Source organism: Phoxinus phoxinus (assembly GCF_949152265.1).
Source record: "Phoxinus phoxinus genome assembly, chromosome: 5".
In the NCBI taxonomy this organism is placed as follows: Eukaryota; Metazoa; Chordata; class Actinopteri; order Cypriniformes; family Leuciscidae; genus Phoxinus; species Phoxinus phoxinus.
This window is the reverse complement of record NC_136880.1, coordinates 18,756,759-18,772,460: the sequence shown is the minus strand read 5'-3', so window position 1 is coordinate 18,772,460 and position 15,702 is coordinate 18,756,759. Positions and strand designations below refer to the sequence as shown.

Genomic DNA, 15,702 nt, shown 5'->3' with positions numbered 1-15,702 from the left:
ATTTTACAGCTCTTTATGTCAACAAATAGGTTTCTTACTGCACTCCTTCTTGGGTTCGTCCGACCGATCCTTGCAGTCCTTCACGTTGTCACACACCTTGCTGCCGTCAATGCATTCCCCATTCCTGCAGAGGAACTTCAAAGGTCCTTCACACTTTGTGGCTATAGCATGATGGGAGAAAAAGACGAAATGGCAGGTGATTTGTTAAGTTGATTTCAATTTTGTTTTGTTTCCTCTCACATAAGCATAAAAACTCAGAAGTCCTCAGTGCACAGATATAGACTGGCGTTTTAACAGACGTGGGTCATTTAGGTGAATTCTCTGCAAGTCTTCAGAATAAAAGCCATTTTCAAAAGGATTGGCCAATTTATTTCCACACATGAAAGCTTATTACCGCTTAGACACAGCCATCTTTGAGCAGGACACGCTTCTGCTATGGGGAGACAGGTCTGCACTCATTAAACTTTGAAGGGTGTCGTATTAAAGAGCGGAACCAATTTGATCTCTGGGAAACATTTTACCCTGCTGAATAAGCAGCACAAAAGATCTGTGGAAAGGACACACACACACACCAAGACATACCATTGACACAGCCAGCCTCATCACTTTTGTCGAGGCAGTCGTGTATTTTGTTGCACTGTTTGATGCCGTGGATGCAGGATCCGTCTCCGCACTGGAACTCATCAGGTCGGCATGTGAGCAGAGCTGCAGATGAGCACAAACAACAGCCAAACGCTGACACATAGACTCCAAACAGACCTTCATGGGGTTTTATCTTTAGGGAACATGCTTTGGAGCATCATAATTGGTAACACCCTTATGAATACAAATGTAGTCTGTGACTCAGTTTTAACAAAATTATAAACATTTTATATACACATCCAACCCATTTTTTATTCGATCACTTAAAGTACATGCATGTCACTAGCATAGTCACACTTCTCCCAAAACCTCCAGAATCACCCTTTAAAGTCTTAAAAAAATACTAGTTCACACTTTCTTACACATCTACAGTATCTATCAATCAGTATACCGGTATATGTGTGTGTGATTCAGGTATGGGGACAAAATTTACCCTCAAGGACAGTAATAGCAGAAATTTTGGATTTTGTGGGGACATTTTTGGTCCCCATGAGGAAAACAGCTTATAAATCATACTAAATACTTTTTTTTTTGAATATGTAAAAATACAGAACATTTTCGGAGATAGGTTGTGTTTTAGAGTGGGTTTAAAGGGGACCTATTATCCCCCTTTTTACAAGATGTAAATTAAGTCTGTCCCCAGAATGTGTCTGTGTCTGTCTATTTGGGGGTGAGCAATAAAACAATTTTTTGTGTGTGTGTCCTTTTAAATGCAAATGAGCTGCTACTCCCGGCCCCCTTTCCAAAAGAGGGCAAAGCCTTTACAGCTTGTGCTTTGGCCACAACAAAACGCTAGTTACGCATGTAACTGTGGTTCTGTGAATTCTGGATGACCGCCAGAGGCAGTGTAAACACTATGGATTATCGCAGCGCCAGCCAGATAGGTCGAGAGAATATACCAACAAAGTCACGTGGCGTGACGTATGCTGAGCCCTGGAGGTTATAGGCTACAGTAGCTCAGCACTCTACCTCGGTACGCCTTTCTCGCGCATTCCGAGTGACTGAGAACTCTGGCGGTCATCCAGAATTCACAGAACCACAGTTACATGCGTAACTAGCGTTCTGTTTCATTCTTACTGACCGCCAGAGGCAGTGTAAACACTATGGATGACACATACCAACACAGTCATGAGGAATGCCACCCACCTGATGAAATTAAGGCTGCTCCAGAAGAACCGCAGAACTAACGGCATGATGAGCAGCAACGTTGACTTTATAAAACCGGGCAAACGTGCATGGAGAAGTCCAGGTAGCAGCAGTGCAGATATCTACCAGGGAAACTCCTCTGAAAACAGCCCATGAAGATGAGATGGCCCTAGTGGAATGGCAAGTTAGTCCCCAGGGCAGTGGTCTCCCTGCTGCCTTGTAAGCCAGTGTAATGGTCTCTACTATCCAGTTCGACAACCTCTGCTTCGACACTGGAGCACCTTTCTTCGCACCACCATAGCAGACAAATAACTGGTCCTACTGTCTAAATTGAACAGTAGAGTTCACATAATACTTCAAGGCACGAACAGGACACAAAAGTTGGGCACTTGAATCAGACCCTGAAGAAGTCTGAAAAGACGCCAGTTCAATGTGCTGATTTATGAACTGAGGAAGAAGGACCTTCAGAAGAAAAGAAGGATTGGGTCGTAGAACCACCCCGGAGTCATCCGGTAACCAACGCAAGCACAGTTCGCTAACAGACAGCGCGTGCAACTCACTGACCCGTTTCGCAGTAGCAATAGCTAACAAAAAAGAAGTCTTCAAGGACAACATTTTAACGTCAATGCCTTGCAAGGGCTCAAACTGGGGTGAACACAGGAATGCAAGCACGAGTGACAAATCCCACACAGGAAAACTAGGATTCCGAGCAGGGTTCAGACGGCGCGCGCCCTTCAGAAAACTGCAGACAAGACTGTGAAAGCCCAGCGAAGAGCCGCCAACTGGAACATGATACGCAGAAATCGCAGCAACGTATACTTTCAACGTGGAAGCTGCTTTTCCTTCCTCCAGTAAGCGTTGAAGAAAGCTTAAGATACTCGGGATGTCACATTTTGCAGGATCAAGCCCTTGTTCCTCACACCATGTAGAAAAAAGCTTCCAACGGGAAGCATAAATCTGTCGTGTGGAAGAAGCCCTGGCATTAGAGATGGTGTGAATAACAGCAGGGTCACAATGCTCCAGGGAAGGATTTAGCCCAATGGCCAGACCCAAAGCTGCAGACGTGCCGGGTCCGGGTGCCAGACACTGGCCTCCAGCTGGGAGAGGAGGTCCTTCCTGGGGGGAAGCTTCCATGGATTCCCTGTCAGAAGTCTCAGCAATAAAGGAAACCATGGTCTGGCTGGCCACCGTGGTGCCACCAGCAACACTCTGTGCTTGCGCAGGGAGATCCTGTGCAACGTCTCCCATAACAGAGGGATAGGTGGAAACGCATATAGCAGGCAGTTCGGCCATTCGTGAGACAGCACATCCTGGCCCAGGGGGCTGGACACTTCTGTTCTTGCGAACCATAATCGGCAGTGGGTGGTCATCTCTGAAGCAAAAAGATCCACCTCTGCTCTTCCAAATCGTAGCCAGACCTCCTGCACTACAACTAGATGAAGCCTCCATTCTCCTAGGTGTACTTGATCCCTGGAAAGAGCATCCGCTGTCTGGTTGCACACTCCTGGAATATGAGCTGCCCTCAGTGAAGCGAGTCGTGGCTGACACCATGTCAGGATCTCTTGAGTCAGCTGTAGAGACCTGCGGGATCTCGTGCCGCCCTGGTGGTTCAGATGGAACACCGTTGAGGTATTGTCGGACCGAACGAGAACATGGCGGCCTGCCAGAACCGGCATGAAGTACTTTAGGGCCAAGAACACTGCTCTTAGTTCTAGCAGGTTGATATGTTCTGTGGCCTGGATCGGTGTCCAGCGCCCGCAAATACCCCTCCGATTCCACGTTGCTCCCCATCCTGTGAGGGAAGCGTCTGTCGTGACCAACTCCCGACGAGAGGGAACAACACCCAGGGGCACTCCTGTCTTCAGAAACTCTAACTGTCTCCACCGCCTCAACGCACATATGCAACGGTGAGAAATCATAACCAGTCGATGGCGATGCCTGGTGGCATCTAGCCGCAAACTGTTGTTCCATAACTGGAGTGGCCTGAGGTGGAGTAAACCCAGGGGAATCACCACTGTAGCCGATGTTAACATCCCTATCAGTCGTAGGACCACCTCGTACTGCAAAGACACCCCCGGGCGAAAGCGAGCCAAAAGTTGCAGAATGTTCGTCACACGTTCCTGAGACAGGGAGGCAGATATTAGACAGGAATTCAGGGTCATTCCTATGAACGTAGTGGTCTGTGATGGAATCAGACGGCTCTTTTTCTCGTTCACAGAAAACCCCAGCTTCTGCACATGTCTCAAAAGCAGTCTGGAGTCTTGTACAGCCTGCCGCTCTGTTGGGGCACAGAGAAGCCAGTCGTCCAAATAAGGAAGAATACGCATGCCTCTCATCCAAAGAGGAGACAGAGCTGCGCTCACACACATTGTGAAGACGCGAGGAGCAAGGGAAAGGCCGAAGGGTAGCACTTTGAACTGGTAAGCTTGATTCAGGAAACTGAAACGCAGAAACTTTCTGTGATGTACAGCAATTGGGACATGAAAGTAAGCATCTTTCAGGTCGACACTTACAAACCAATCGTCTGCAGTCACAGACCGAAGAACATCGGCTGTGCGCAGCATTCGAAAAGGAAGGACCTTCAGGAACAAATTCAGAAGCCTCAAATCGAGAATTGGGCGGAAACCACCGTCCTTCTTCGGAACAAGAAAATATGTTGAATAGAACCCGTCTCCCTGAACGAGGGGATGAACTTTTTCTATGGCTCCCTTCTCTAACAGTGAACAAATTCAATGTTCAACCCGCTGACGGGGTCCTCCTGGAAACTGTCGATGAGGTGGGCGAAAAACTCTCGCCTCTTCAGGAGCACGAGGTCTCTGAGGGGGATGTGACTGAGGTGTAGCATGCCGGCGGAAACGTTGCTCCGATGTGGCATAGTGCTGTCGGGTCTGAACCGCTGGCATCCTAAAGGTAGGGTTGCGCTGCACCTGTGTCAGTTGACGAGTAGCTTCAGACAGCTTTATCCTCTTTTCCAACAGTTCCGGAACATTTGGACCAAAAAGATGCCCGGGAACGAATGGAAGTTCTCTCAAGATTTTCTTACAGTCCTCCGGCAGTCGTGCTTGGGCAAGCCACACTTGGCGGCGGGCTGCCAGAAGCGTGGCTGTAAGACTACCCAGCTCGCGGGTCACATGGCCTGTTGCCAACAGAGCAGTTTGCAGAAATTGTGAAACAGAGGGATCCGCATTCGCAGGTTCCAGCGTACTGGTGGCAGCAAGGAGTAACTGGCAGATTGTGTTTTCTGCTTGAGTAATGTAGGCAACAGACTCGTATGCCTTTTTCAGCAAGGAATCCGTACGACCGCATTGCGCACTGGGACATCGCACATTCCCTCGCAGAGCCTCATCAGGAGACACCACCAAAGCTGCCACAGGCTGCTCTATTTCCGGAGCACGACCCACCCCGATAGAATCTGCTTCAGCCATAGATGCTAGCGTTCGAGCAATCTTAGAGCGCCGTTTAGGCGGACCAGAACCAGTGAGAGCATTTGAGAATTCAGCCACAAAATCCTTACATGGTGGCATGGCAAAAGAAGTTGCAGCTGTGTTCTGTCTGAAAAACACATTTGTTTGGGCAGATTGGACAGGTGACTCATCAAGTCCTAGACGAGCAACTGCCATTCGAAGCACATCCAAAGTATCATCGGAGGAGGACTGGGCTTGTCCAGACGACTGAACTGAACCCCCACTAGACCCCTCCGCTGCTGGGTAACCAGTGAAAACAGCCTGAGGTGATGGTTGTGCAGCAACATCATCCATAGTATCCCCATGATCGTGAAAAAAGGAATCTGAAGCACTTGTAGAAAGCACATCAAACTCTGAACGATGAGAAAAACCAGGGAAATCAAGAGACTCTTCCCCAGCTCCCTGATTCTGAACATTCTCATCCTCCTGTGTCAACTTCACAGGTGTAGCAGATGAGACAGGCTGAAGCGAGTGAAGCAGACGTTTCAGCTCTGCCATCTCTGAAGAAAGCACCGACACTGTGAACTTTTCTCAACACGTGAATGTTCATCACCTCGCGATTTGACCTTCTTAGATGGGGGGGGAGCACCAGCTGCCGCCGACGCTTTGCGCTTCCGAGTGCGTGAAGGGGCTGCATCCAACTGCCCAAGTTTCACTGTCGAATTAGGGTCTAACTCGGCAAGACGGAGCTGTCGTTCCGAAATAGGCAAAAGGCTGCACTGCATGCACGGGTCCGTGAGAGCATCTCGCAGATGTTGAACACCCAAACACGACGGGCAGAAGTCATGACCGTCGTCAGGGAGAAGATGATTAGGGCACAGCTTACAAGTCAGTGGAAAACCAGTGGGGATCGAGCTGTGAGCCATAGTTACTCGTTAATAACACCTTCGGATAGCACCGTAAGGTTAAGTTGAGCGGGATGAAAAAATAATAAAAATAAATAAAACAATTACCTCGGGCAAACCGACAGGTAATACCAACAAATATCTCACGAAAAAGAAAAAATGTCTAAAATGGCCGGCGGATTGAACCGATGGACAAAAAATGTAACATGGATTCGAGGAAAAAACACTCTGAGTAACGTTAGATATGTCAACGGGAGACTGTTAACTCAGTCGCGGAAAACACAAGCCACCGGATAGCACCGAGAGGCACAGAGTGTTACCGACGAAGTAATGTTAATATGACTCACCAAGCGCTGTAAAATAAATCCAAATCCTTGAAATTGCGTAGACGCGCGCTGTCACAGCTTGTGAGGACGAATCTCGCTGCTCTTGTAAGCTGCACTTGACAGCGCGAATAATCACTCAAAAACAACCTATCTCAACCAGGCGAGAAAGCGAAAGAGGTAGAGTGCTGAGCTACTGTAGCCTATAACCTCCAGGGCTCAGCATACGTCACGCCACGTGACTTTGTTGGTATATTCTCTCGACCTATCTGGCTGGCGCTGCGATAATCCATAGTGTTTACACTGCCTCTGGCGGTCAGTAAGAATGAAACAGAACTGGAGAATCTCACGCAAGTGACAACCTTGTATGTTCGAACTGGAGTTTCACTCTTGAGAGACTTACAACTTTCAGAATGCAACTGAACGTTTCTGAATGGTTAGTGGATAAATGTATGCAGTTGTTGTGGAGTTAAGATGATTCAACTCAGCGACTCCTAGTACCGTCATGTTAATCTAAAAATCTTTCAGAAACAATTTTTGTGACTCTCGTTTGTGAAGCAGCCCGGCGTAAAATGATTTGCGCAAATATATTTTACACTTAAATTACTTTCTTCAGCACATTTCCTTCACATAAATGAAATTCAACCACAGTGATCAATCCTCAGTGGCTGAGATGCCGGGAGTCTGTGGAGACTCTTGTGTTCGTTGGTACATCCAATAACATTTGTAATGTTTGTTGGCGCAGACATTGTATATCTGAAGCTGCTACAGGGAGTAAACAGAAATGGCCGCGGGAGGACGGCGCGAGGCCGGTGGCGTGATTACTGATGAGCGACACCGGCGCGACGCACCGGTCTCGTATCTCTCACAGAGGAGCGGAGGAGCGACGACAGTGGAGATCGAGAGAGGACAGGCCTGGAGACACTTTATTTGTGTTTTGTTTTATGTGACAGCAGTCGTCCGTGAGGGGCTGCTGTCTTTTACTTTCGTTATGTATTTGTTTTATTTTGTTATTAAAGTCTGTTGAATGCTCGCCGGTTCCCGCCTCCTTCTTCCCATAACAACGAACCTCGTTACAGTACATTTATACGAAGCCCCAACACACAGGCACAACACTCCACAGAACATTTTCAATAGGCAACATGAAGCTGTTTGCAGTAAGATTTGAGTCAAATCCGACCTGATTTAAAGGTTTGCGTGGTGGGCATGACAGTTTAAAGGCACTTTCAAAGTCCAAGAAAATCTTTAAAAACATAATCGTGATCTAATACTGAAGTGTTCCTCTTTAGTGAGTGTTTCTGGAGAAATTACAAAGGCTTAATTATGCAAACACATCTGTGTGACAAACAATATTGCCCATTATGAAGTTCAAAGTAAATCCCCCTGAAACTCTGCATAAGAACAAGGGATTAATGCGATTATAGAGCAGTCTGTGGTAGATGTACCCTCCCTATGTTTCAAGGGCTTTAAGTTGCTCAAGGACAAGTGCTCAAGTTGCCTAGCAACCTCTGCTTGCCCGTTCTCCCTCCGGCCTGGGCAAAGTGACATCGTAATTGACCTGGAAGTTACCTGACAGTGGGAATGAAGAAAGAGGAAGCAAGTTTAAAACAAGCACTCAGGGAACTTATCCGGCCCATGAAGTCAAGCTCAGAGAACGATGCATCGTAATTAAAATCAGAGCACCTTGTCTCTCTCTCATGACTCCCGGGATCTCGAGGTCGGCTTATACTCCTGGGATCTTGTTGTTTACCAAAGACGCTCTTCTGCTGTGTTAGATAACAAACACCTTGTGGAAGCTCCATTCTGCCCGGGGAACGAGCACGACAGCGGAGATGTGACATTTGAATTTTCCAAGCTTTGAGGGAATGATGTGATGTGGAGATGATGTGACAGAATTTTGACAAATCTGATTTCTGATGCACATCAAAGTCATTGCTGGTATATATGAAATTAAATTGTGAACATACCGTCTTGTGCGATACCATAACTAGTGCCAGGCGGTAGAAATGCATTAATTTAGAAATTCTGATGTGTGTATCAGCTTTTTAAAACGGCTTGAGATATGTGACTTGTCCAACCAAATTAATAATGTATCACTTGTCTGAGTCTCGGAAATGAATGTGATGCAGCTGTTTCTGTACTGATGCCATACTTCATTTGATATGAATAATCACAACCTTTTGGTTTGTGCACATTAAATCAGTATACATAAAATCTACAGAAAAACTAAAATATATAAAAAGAAAAAAACATTGGTTTATCAAAAAATGTGAATGACTACATGGTTATGCAACATATGTTTGGCAAAAAACAAACAAACATTGTTTTATATACCGTTTCCGTGTTAAATCACTGTGATATGAGATTTTGGTTTTTGATTTCTATGAAGGTTACTACAAAGGAACAGGTTAATGTCAAAGATCTAGAACAAGTTAGTCAACTTTAGTGATAACTAAGCAAATATTTAATTAGCCTAACATCTGATATCTCGGTAGAAACTAACTTATTATTTGAAAAAAATCAATTAGTGAATTTAGTGAACAAACTTAAAGGGTTATTTCAAGGGCTATTCTTCTAAACCCATAAGACTTATTTCATCTTCAAAACACTAAGACATTTAGAAAACCATATGAAGCAAGTGGTTTAATCCAAGCCTTCTGAAGAGACGCAATTATTTTGTATGATGAACAGATTTAATTTATGGTAAACGGAAGCTCAATCACGCTTGCCTGATGCGTGAGAACCTTAGGTTTTTCAAATATCCCTTTATTAGAATTAAATTCGTACATTTTCTTTACACAAACGGCGTAATATCAAAGGCAGTGTACTATACATGCCTCCACTGTAGCTGTATGCCAAATCCTTTTTTTACGCATTATGATGTGGCTCAAAATGAAATGCTGTATAGGTGGTGCTGGGTAGTTTCTACTGTACATCCTTAAACATGAGCAGCAGTTAACCTCAGGATGTTGCAGGGGGCTTTCTATGTATTAAGAGCACTGTAAGCTCAGAAACATAATGTACTCTACACGAATGCACAAACACTTGGCTAACATACAGCAAACGTGCGTGAAAATGTGTGCGCTGCCTTCCATCACTGTCGAACTGGATTAAAGTCTGTCTCCCCACCAAATGCTTTGACTCACGTGGCAATAATGGCTTCCACAATGAGAATCGTCTTTGTGTGGGTGGAATTGATAATAAATGGCAGGCAGTCAGACAAAATTATCTGCCAAGAACTGCCGCTTTGGCGAAACCTTACAACATCTGAGGGAATTTAATTCCCATCGGAGCATGTCAGTGCGACGTGCCCTCCATAAACATTGTTGGGGTCGTGTGACCCTCACAAGGAGAACTCCTACTGGGATTCTTCCATAAATGTGGTGGTTATGCCACGTGTTTGTTTATTTGTATATCAATGCAGCATCCAACAAGTTCAGTAGGTGAAAAATGAGTCTGAGGGAAAGATGCACATCTACGTCAAAAATTACCATTTGAATGAACCAATTCCGTAAAGTGAACTGTCTGAACCAATCGATTTGCTGAAATTTGCACACAAAAAAACTGCCAAATCATTGTCAAATTAAGGGAGCCACTAAGATCCTACAGGAAGAAGTGATGGTGCACACTCACGGCAGTCCACCTCATCCGACTTGTCCTTGCAGTCAGGGTCCCTGTCGCACCTCCAGGTCAGTCTCACGCACTCCCCGCTGCCGCAACGAAATTCTCCGGCACTGCACTGCAGTCTCCGGGCGGGTGGAGGAACCGGTCGACCGGAGCCGCCCCCGCATCGCACCGCCCACTCATCAGAACCGTCAGAGCAGTCGGGGTCTCCGTCGCAGGTCCAAGGCTGAGGCACACACTCGGAGCTGTTGCAGCGAAACTCGTGCGGCCCACAGGTGGGCGGAGAGCACTTCTCCTCATCGCTGCCGTCTCCACAGTCGTCGTCACCGTCACACACATAGACCGGTGCTAAACATTTACGGTTACGGCACTGGAACTCCCCCGCTGAGCAGGACCTGGCGTCTGGGGACAGGAAATGAACAGAAATGAAGAAGATATATCAATGAAGATGAAGAACATAGATGATATAGATGAAGAAATATAAAGGAAAAGACCATCTGACATCAACCACATGTCCTGTATAGTGGTAGCTCATTCAAAGTATGCAAAACATTGTATTTCATTCAGATGAAAGCGCAAAGGACATTTTTACACTCACCATCCAACTCGTAACATTTTAAATGTTATTATAAAACACACTGAAACTGAGTTATTAATGGTACTATAAGAATTTACTATTCAAAATCCTCCTCGCCCTGTGTGAGACATAAGGCCGCGTTCAAAAGTTTGGGGTTGTGAGATGTTTATATTTGAAAGAAACTAATACTTTTATTCAGCAAGGATGCATTACATTTATCAAAAGTGACAGTAGACATTTGTTATGTTACAAAAAAAATTATATTTCAAATAAATGTTGTTCTTTTGAACTTTCTATTCATCCAACAAATCCTGAAAAATGCATCACGGTTTCCACAGAAATATTAAGCAGCACAACAGTTTTCAACAATGATTAAATAAGAAATGTTTCTTGAGCAGCAAATCATCATATTAGAATGATTTCTGAAGGATCACGTGACACTGAAGACTGGAGTAATGATGATGAAAATTGCATCACAGGAATACATTTTAAATTCAAAAAGATATTAAAGATATTAAAATATATTCAAATTTTAAAAACATTTCACTAGATTTCTGCTTTTCACTGATTTTTTTGATGCACTTCTTTCAAAAACAATTTTAAAATCTTACCGAACAGAGTTAATTCTAAACGTACTTTGACAGGACCTCGTTAGAAAGTAAAATAACATTTAAAAAAAAAATCAATACTATATAATAAATTCAAAACTACAAATACAAAAGACAAACAGGGTGAACAGCAACACTGGATGAAATAAAGCAGTAACTTTATGTTAGAGGAATGTATATTTGATATTTTATTTTGCGAATTAAATTAACTCCACTTTACTGTAAGATGTTATTATCATCCCACCCACATTTTTTGCTTCTAACAGGTTTAGAGACTTTTCAACGGCACACATTTATCCTGTGTCTGTGGAGCGGACAGATAGCAGCTGAAGCGAGGGGCGGGAAAGTAAAGCACACAGGACTCACAGAACGTTACCCGCAAGAGAAACGGAGAGCGACCCCGTGAATATTGAGCACACGACAGATATCTGCAGGTGGCACATCTCAATATTTGCCAGAATCTGGCAATGCTCAAACTCAAAGCAAACAGAGTCACAATTAACGTACAGATTTGTTCATTATATAGTGGACTCGCATATTGTGCCTGTTAAATTTAAAGAGAGCCTATTATGCTTTTGCCATTTTCAACTTACTTTAGTGTGTAATGTTGCTGTTTTTTTAAAAGATGAAAATGGTCTGCAAAGTTACAAAGCTCAAAGTCACTCCAAATGGAGTTATTCTGTATATCAGCAAGAACTGTGTCTGAACTCCCAGAAACGCCTCCATTGTAGTCTTGCACTTTTATGGTAAGAGGCGTGACATTTCCGAGACACGCTCAAAGCCATTGCCCAATCACTACAGTACACACTGGCCCAGCCGACCAATCAGAGCACATTGTGCTTTCTGGAAGGAGGGGCTTCATAGAGACAGGAACTCAACAGAGCGTTACTGCCAGACTGGGAAGAGAGGTGCTGCAACAATGTCAAAACTGTTTTTGAACATTCAAACGTGGAAATCTTTTCTAGTGGACGCAATGACAAAACCAAGACTTTGCAAAAGGGCATAATATGGCATCTTTAAATGGATATTTCACCCCCAAAATTAAAGTTCTTTCATCATTTACTCACTCTCGTGTCAGTTTCTTTCTTTTTTTGCATAAAATGAAAGTCAGTGGAGTCCAAAACAACATTGGGCCCCATTCACTTTTATTGTACGGGATGAAAAAGACACATACTTTTCAAATTATTTTCTTTTGTGTTCCACAGAAGAAAGCGAGTCAAACAGGTTTGGATCAACACGAGGGTGGGTAAATGATGACTTTTACAAATTTACATTTGGGGGTGAACTATCCATTTAAATTCTTATTGGGAGATTTAAAACAAACACACAGAATTCAAAAAGAGATCAGTAGAGATGGGTTTTTTAAATAATGGGGTCTTAAGGGATCACATAAACACAGAGTGAAGGACCTGCAGATCAAAGGCGAGATTTTAATGGGATCTCTGAGAAACAGGTTTGATGGTAGAGATAAGTGGAACACACGGGGAGCATAATAGAGAGGGAGACATGAAATTAGGAAATACAAGGAACAACGGTTACCGAACGGTTGCAGGCATTTTGCTTGTAGTTAGTGTGGTCATATTCACCAAACAAAAAAAAATCCATTTTAACAAATATCAGTTTAATTGACAGATAATAATTGTTTACTAAGGTAAGCATCAACTACTATAGCTCATACTTATAGGTTTACAGATTTAAACAAATCTCTATTATTTGTCTATGCAATCCAACTAATATTTTTTCTATAGGCTCCAACTGGATGTATGCCATCTCCCAGTCCTTTATTTAATGTATGTACAAGAGATTTGAGAATCATGTGAGCAGCTCCAGTATAAAGGCCTCTGGCTTGAGATTAGCCTAGATTAAGTGCAGATTAATGTGTGGGAACAGGCAATTATCATCACCGTGCCAAAACTCCCTCCATTTAGATGATTCATTTATTCCAGTCAGGAAGCACAATCCCTACAGCACTTGGACATATAGTACAACAAACAGTGACGTATACTCCTCATGGTCTGACCCGGTTTCAGATCAGAATTTGCCTTATTTTTCCTGGCCAGAACGGTCCAAATTGAACCTTTGCTTATTTCTAAACAGACTTTACATTTAATTTGCAGTCACCCCTTAACGTCAAAGTAAAACAATGCAAATCCCATTTAACTAATGTTATGTGAAACATACAGGCCAAGACTTAATTCCATTGAAAATTGATTGGTTGATGATGTACACAAGGGGATTTCAATCCTTGTGTTAGATCATCAGCTCATTTGAGGTGCGTTCCATTCGACCGCAAGTGGACTGCGAAATGAACTTCACAGGGTATTCTGGACCGCCATCTTAAGTGAGTCAATTAGTAGCTGCAATAGTCAGTTAAATACAAGTAGTCTGTGTAATAAACATGTTTTAATTATATTTATTACATATATAACGTTTGTTTCGTATATGTATATTTTAATTTTGATAATTTTAAAGTAAAGTAAATTACAATATTTATGTTATATCATAATCTGCGTGACCCCGTCGTTGCCTTTCTTTGATAACGGTGTATGGAGTCACAAATGAGCGATTATTGTCAGCGAAGTCCACTTCAACAGAGTAGGGAGCAGTGAACACTGCGTAGGGACCCTGTCAATTGGAACACACCTTAGGAGAGAGCTTCACGAACTGAACTGAGTGTGTCAGAAAAGAGAGACATAAAAAGTGCGGAGCGGTGGTTCCCAGGGACCAGGATTGAAAACAACTGATGTAAACTACAGGGATTCCACTTCCATTCCAGACTGACGTCAGATCTAAATGCAATTATGCAATATGTGGAGGATTACTGCCCATACAAAAGACATTTGAAGGAGTTATTTCTATCAGATAAAAATTACTTTAATTGGATTAACAATAATATTAAAGTAAAATAGGAAGAGAAAAAAAAATCAATAAAAAAATTAAGCACATTTTTAGGTTACCTAACAAAAAGTGACCCCAGGAAGGAAAGTTATTCCAGAACTGAACCAAATTATTACATTTTATTTTAAATGACATACGCCAATGAATTTTGAACAATACGACCAGGAATAACAGTCAGATTTTTATTACATATTGACAAAAAATGTCTTAGTATACTAAGTATTTAGGGTGAAAAGGCAAGGGAAAATGCTGAATATGCTTGGCAGGGATTGAGAATCTGAGTAAATGATCGGTCTGCATTGATTTTTCTATAGCTTTGAGCTGGAGCCCAGTCAGCAGCGCCTCTAAGGAGACCCGGGAGTGGGGAATGTTGGAGCGGAGCCAGTTTGACCCAGTTCCCTGGAAACTACACTGCCGTGCCCGTGATGATGAGAGGTTCTGATTAGTGGAGGTGAAGCTGTGGGCCGTGTCCAGCCTGAGGGGGGAGAGAGGTATGGTGGACCAATCCACCCACATTAGTGTCTAATAGTGCCCACTGAAAGAACACAGAATTCACCACAGTGAATGTTTTTTATGGGTTTTCATATATATATATTTATACCAGAAGATGGACAACTGTTTGTGCTCTTGGGCACAAGTCTACTCAAAAGTGGGGCCAAAAATATTTCAGTAATTGCAACTGTCTAAACAGTCTTAGACAAGACATAACATTTTAAGAAGGTATAGTGCAGATTATTGCCAGTGGAAAGATTATATATAAAAACTACAAATATACACAAAATAATGCAACAACAAACTAACAAGCATTAATTTTCAGGTTTCATATGAAACACTGAAGGAATATTCAAGTTTATACTATATGCACAAGCTCTAGCATGTCACATACTGTACGCTGTCAATAGAGCTTGACTTGTATTTTATCCATATATGTTTGGAATAGCATGCTAGCATACCGCCGTACTTATTATTGCTGCATTATATGGTATGTATACTGTGTGCAATGAAACCTTGCATGGAATACTATAATACTAATAACTAAGCATATCGAATAACATTCTGTATGCCACAATGCACTGCACTTGACCTTTCATTTCCTGTGTCATGACTAAACCACAAATAAACCTGTTTTTTACTTGTGTCTAACTCATTTGATTTTTTTTAATGTTTAAACTGTTTGAACAATAGTGTATAGTAAGCAATATTTAGTGTACACTGCACAGTACAGTATGCAGTGAGTATTATGCTAGTACTCTGAACATACAGTATACCCTAAGCTATCTTTTTGTGTCTTGAACAGCTAATCGATCAGGTCAGGAGCTGTGACGTTTGTCAGTAAACAGTCATTTAGCGTAGCGCACCGCCTGTGACTAGATCTGATGCTGAGAGGGTTGTTGCATGTGATTTTACATGATGAGCAATTTGAGCTAGAGGGGCTGATAATCAAACCTGCTCAGGAGAATCATGCATAATTCAATACATGAAAGACTCAATTAACCAAACGCCAAAAAGAGATTGACTTTAATAAGTTACCCACTGCTTGCTAACGCCGGTGATTAAGGATCTGAGGAGGAAGGG

General features: G+C 43.1%; 1 protein-coding gene across 3 annotated transcripts in view; it reads right to left on the bottom strand.

Moving 5' to 3' along the window:
* Positions 1-15,702, bottom strand: part of LOC306998290 (low-density lipoprotein receptor-related protein 8-like) — a 96,394-nt gene that overhangs the window by 23,897 nt on the left and 56,795 nt on the right. For all 3 annotated transcript variants that reach the window (XM_079612247.1, XM_079612248.1, XM_079612249.1), the window contains 3 exons: positions 10,054-10,446; positions 583-705; positions 39-161 (listed from right to left, as the gene is read on the bottom strand). In XM_079612247.1, coding sequence (XP_079468373.1) covers positions 39-161; positions 583-705; positions 10,054-10,446 — 639 coding nt within the window. The remainder of the gene's footprint in view (positions 1-38; positions 162-582; positions 706-10,053; positions 10,447-15,702) is intronic.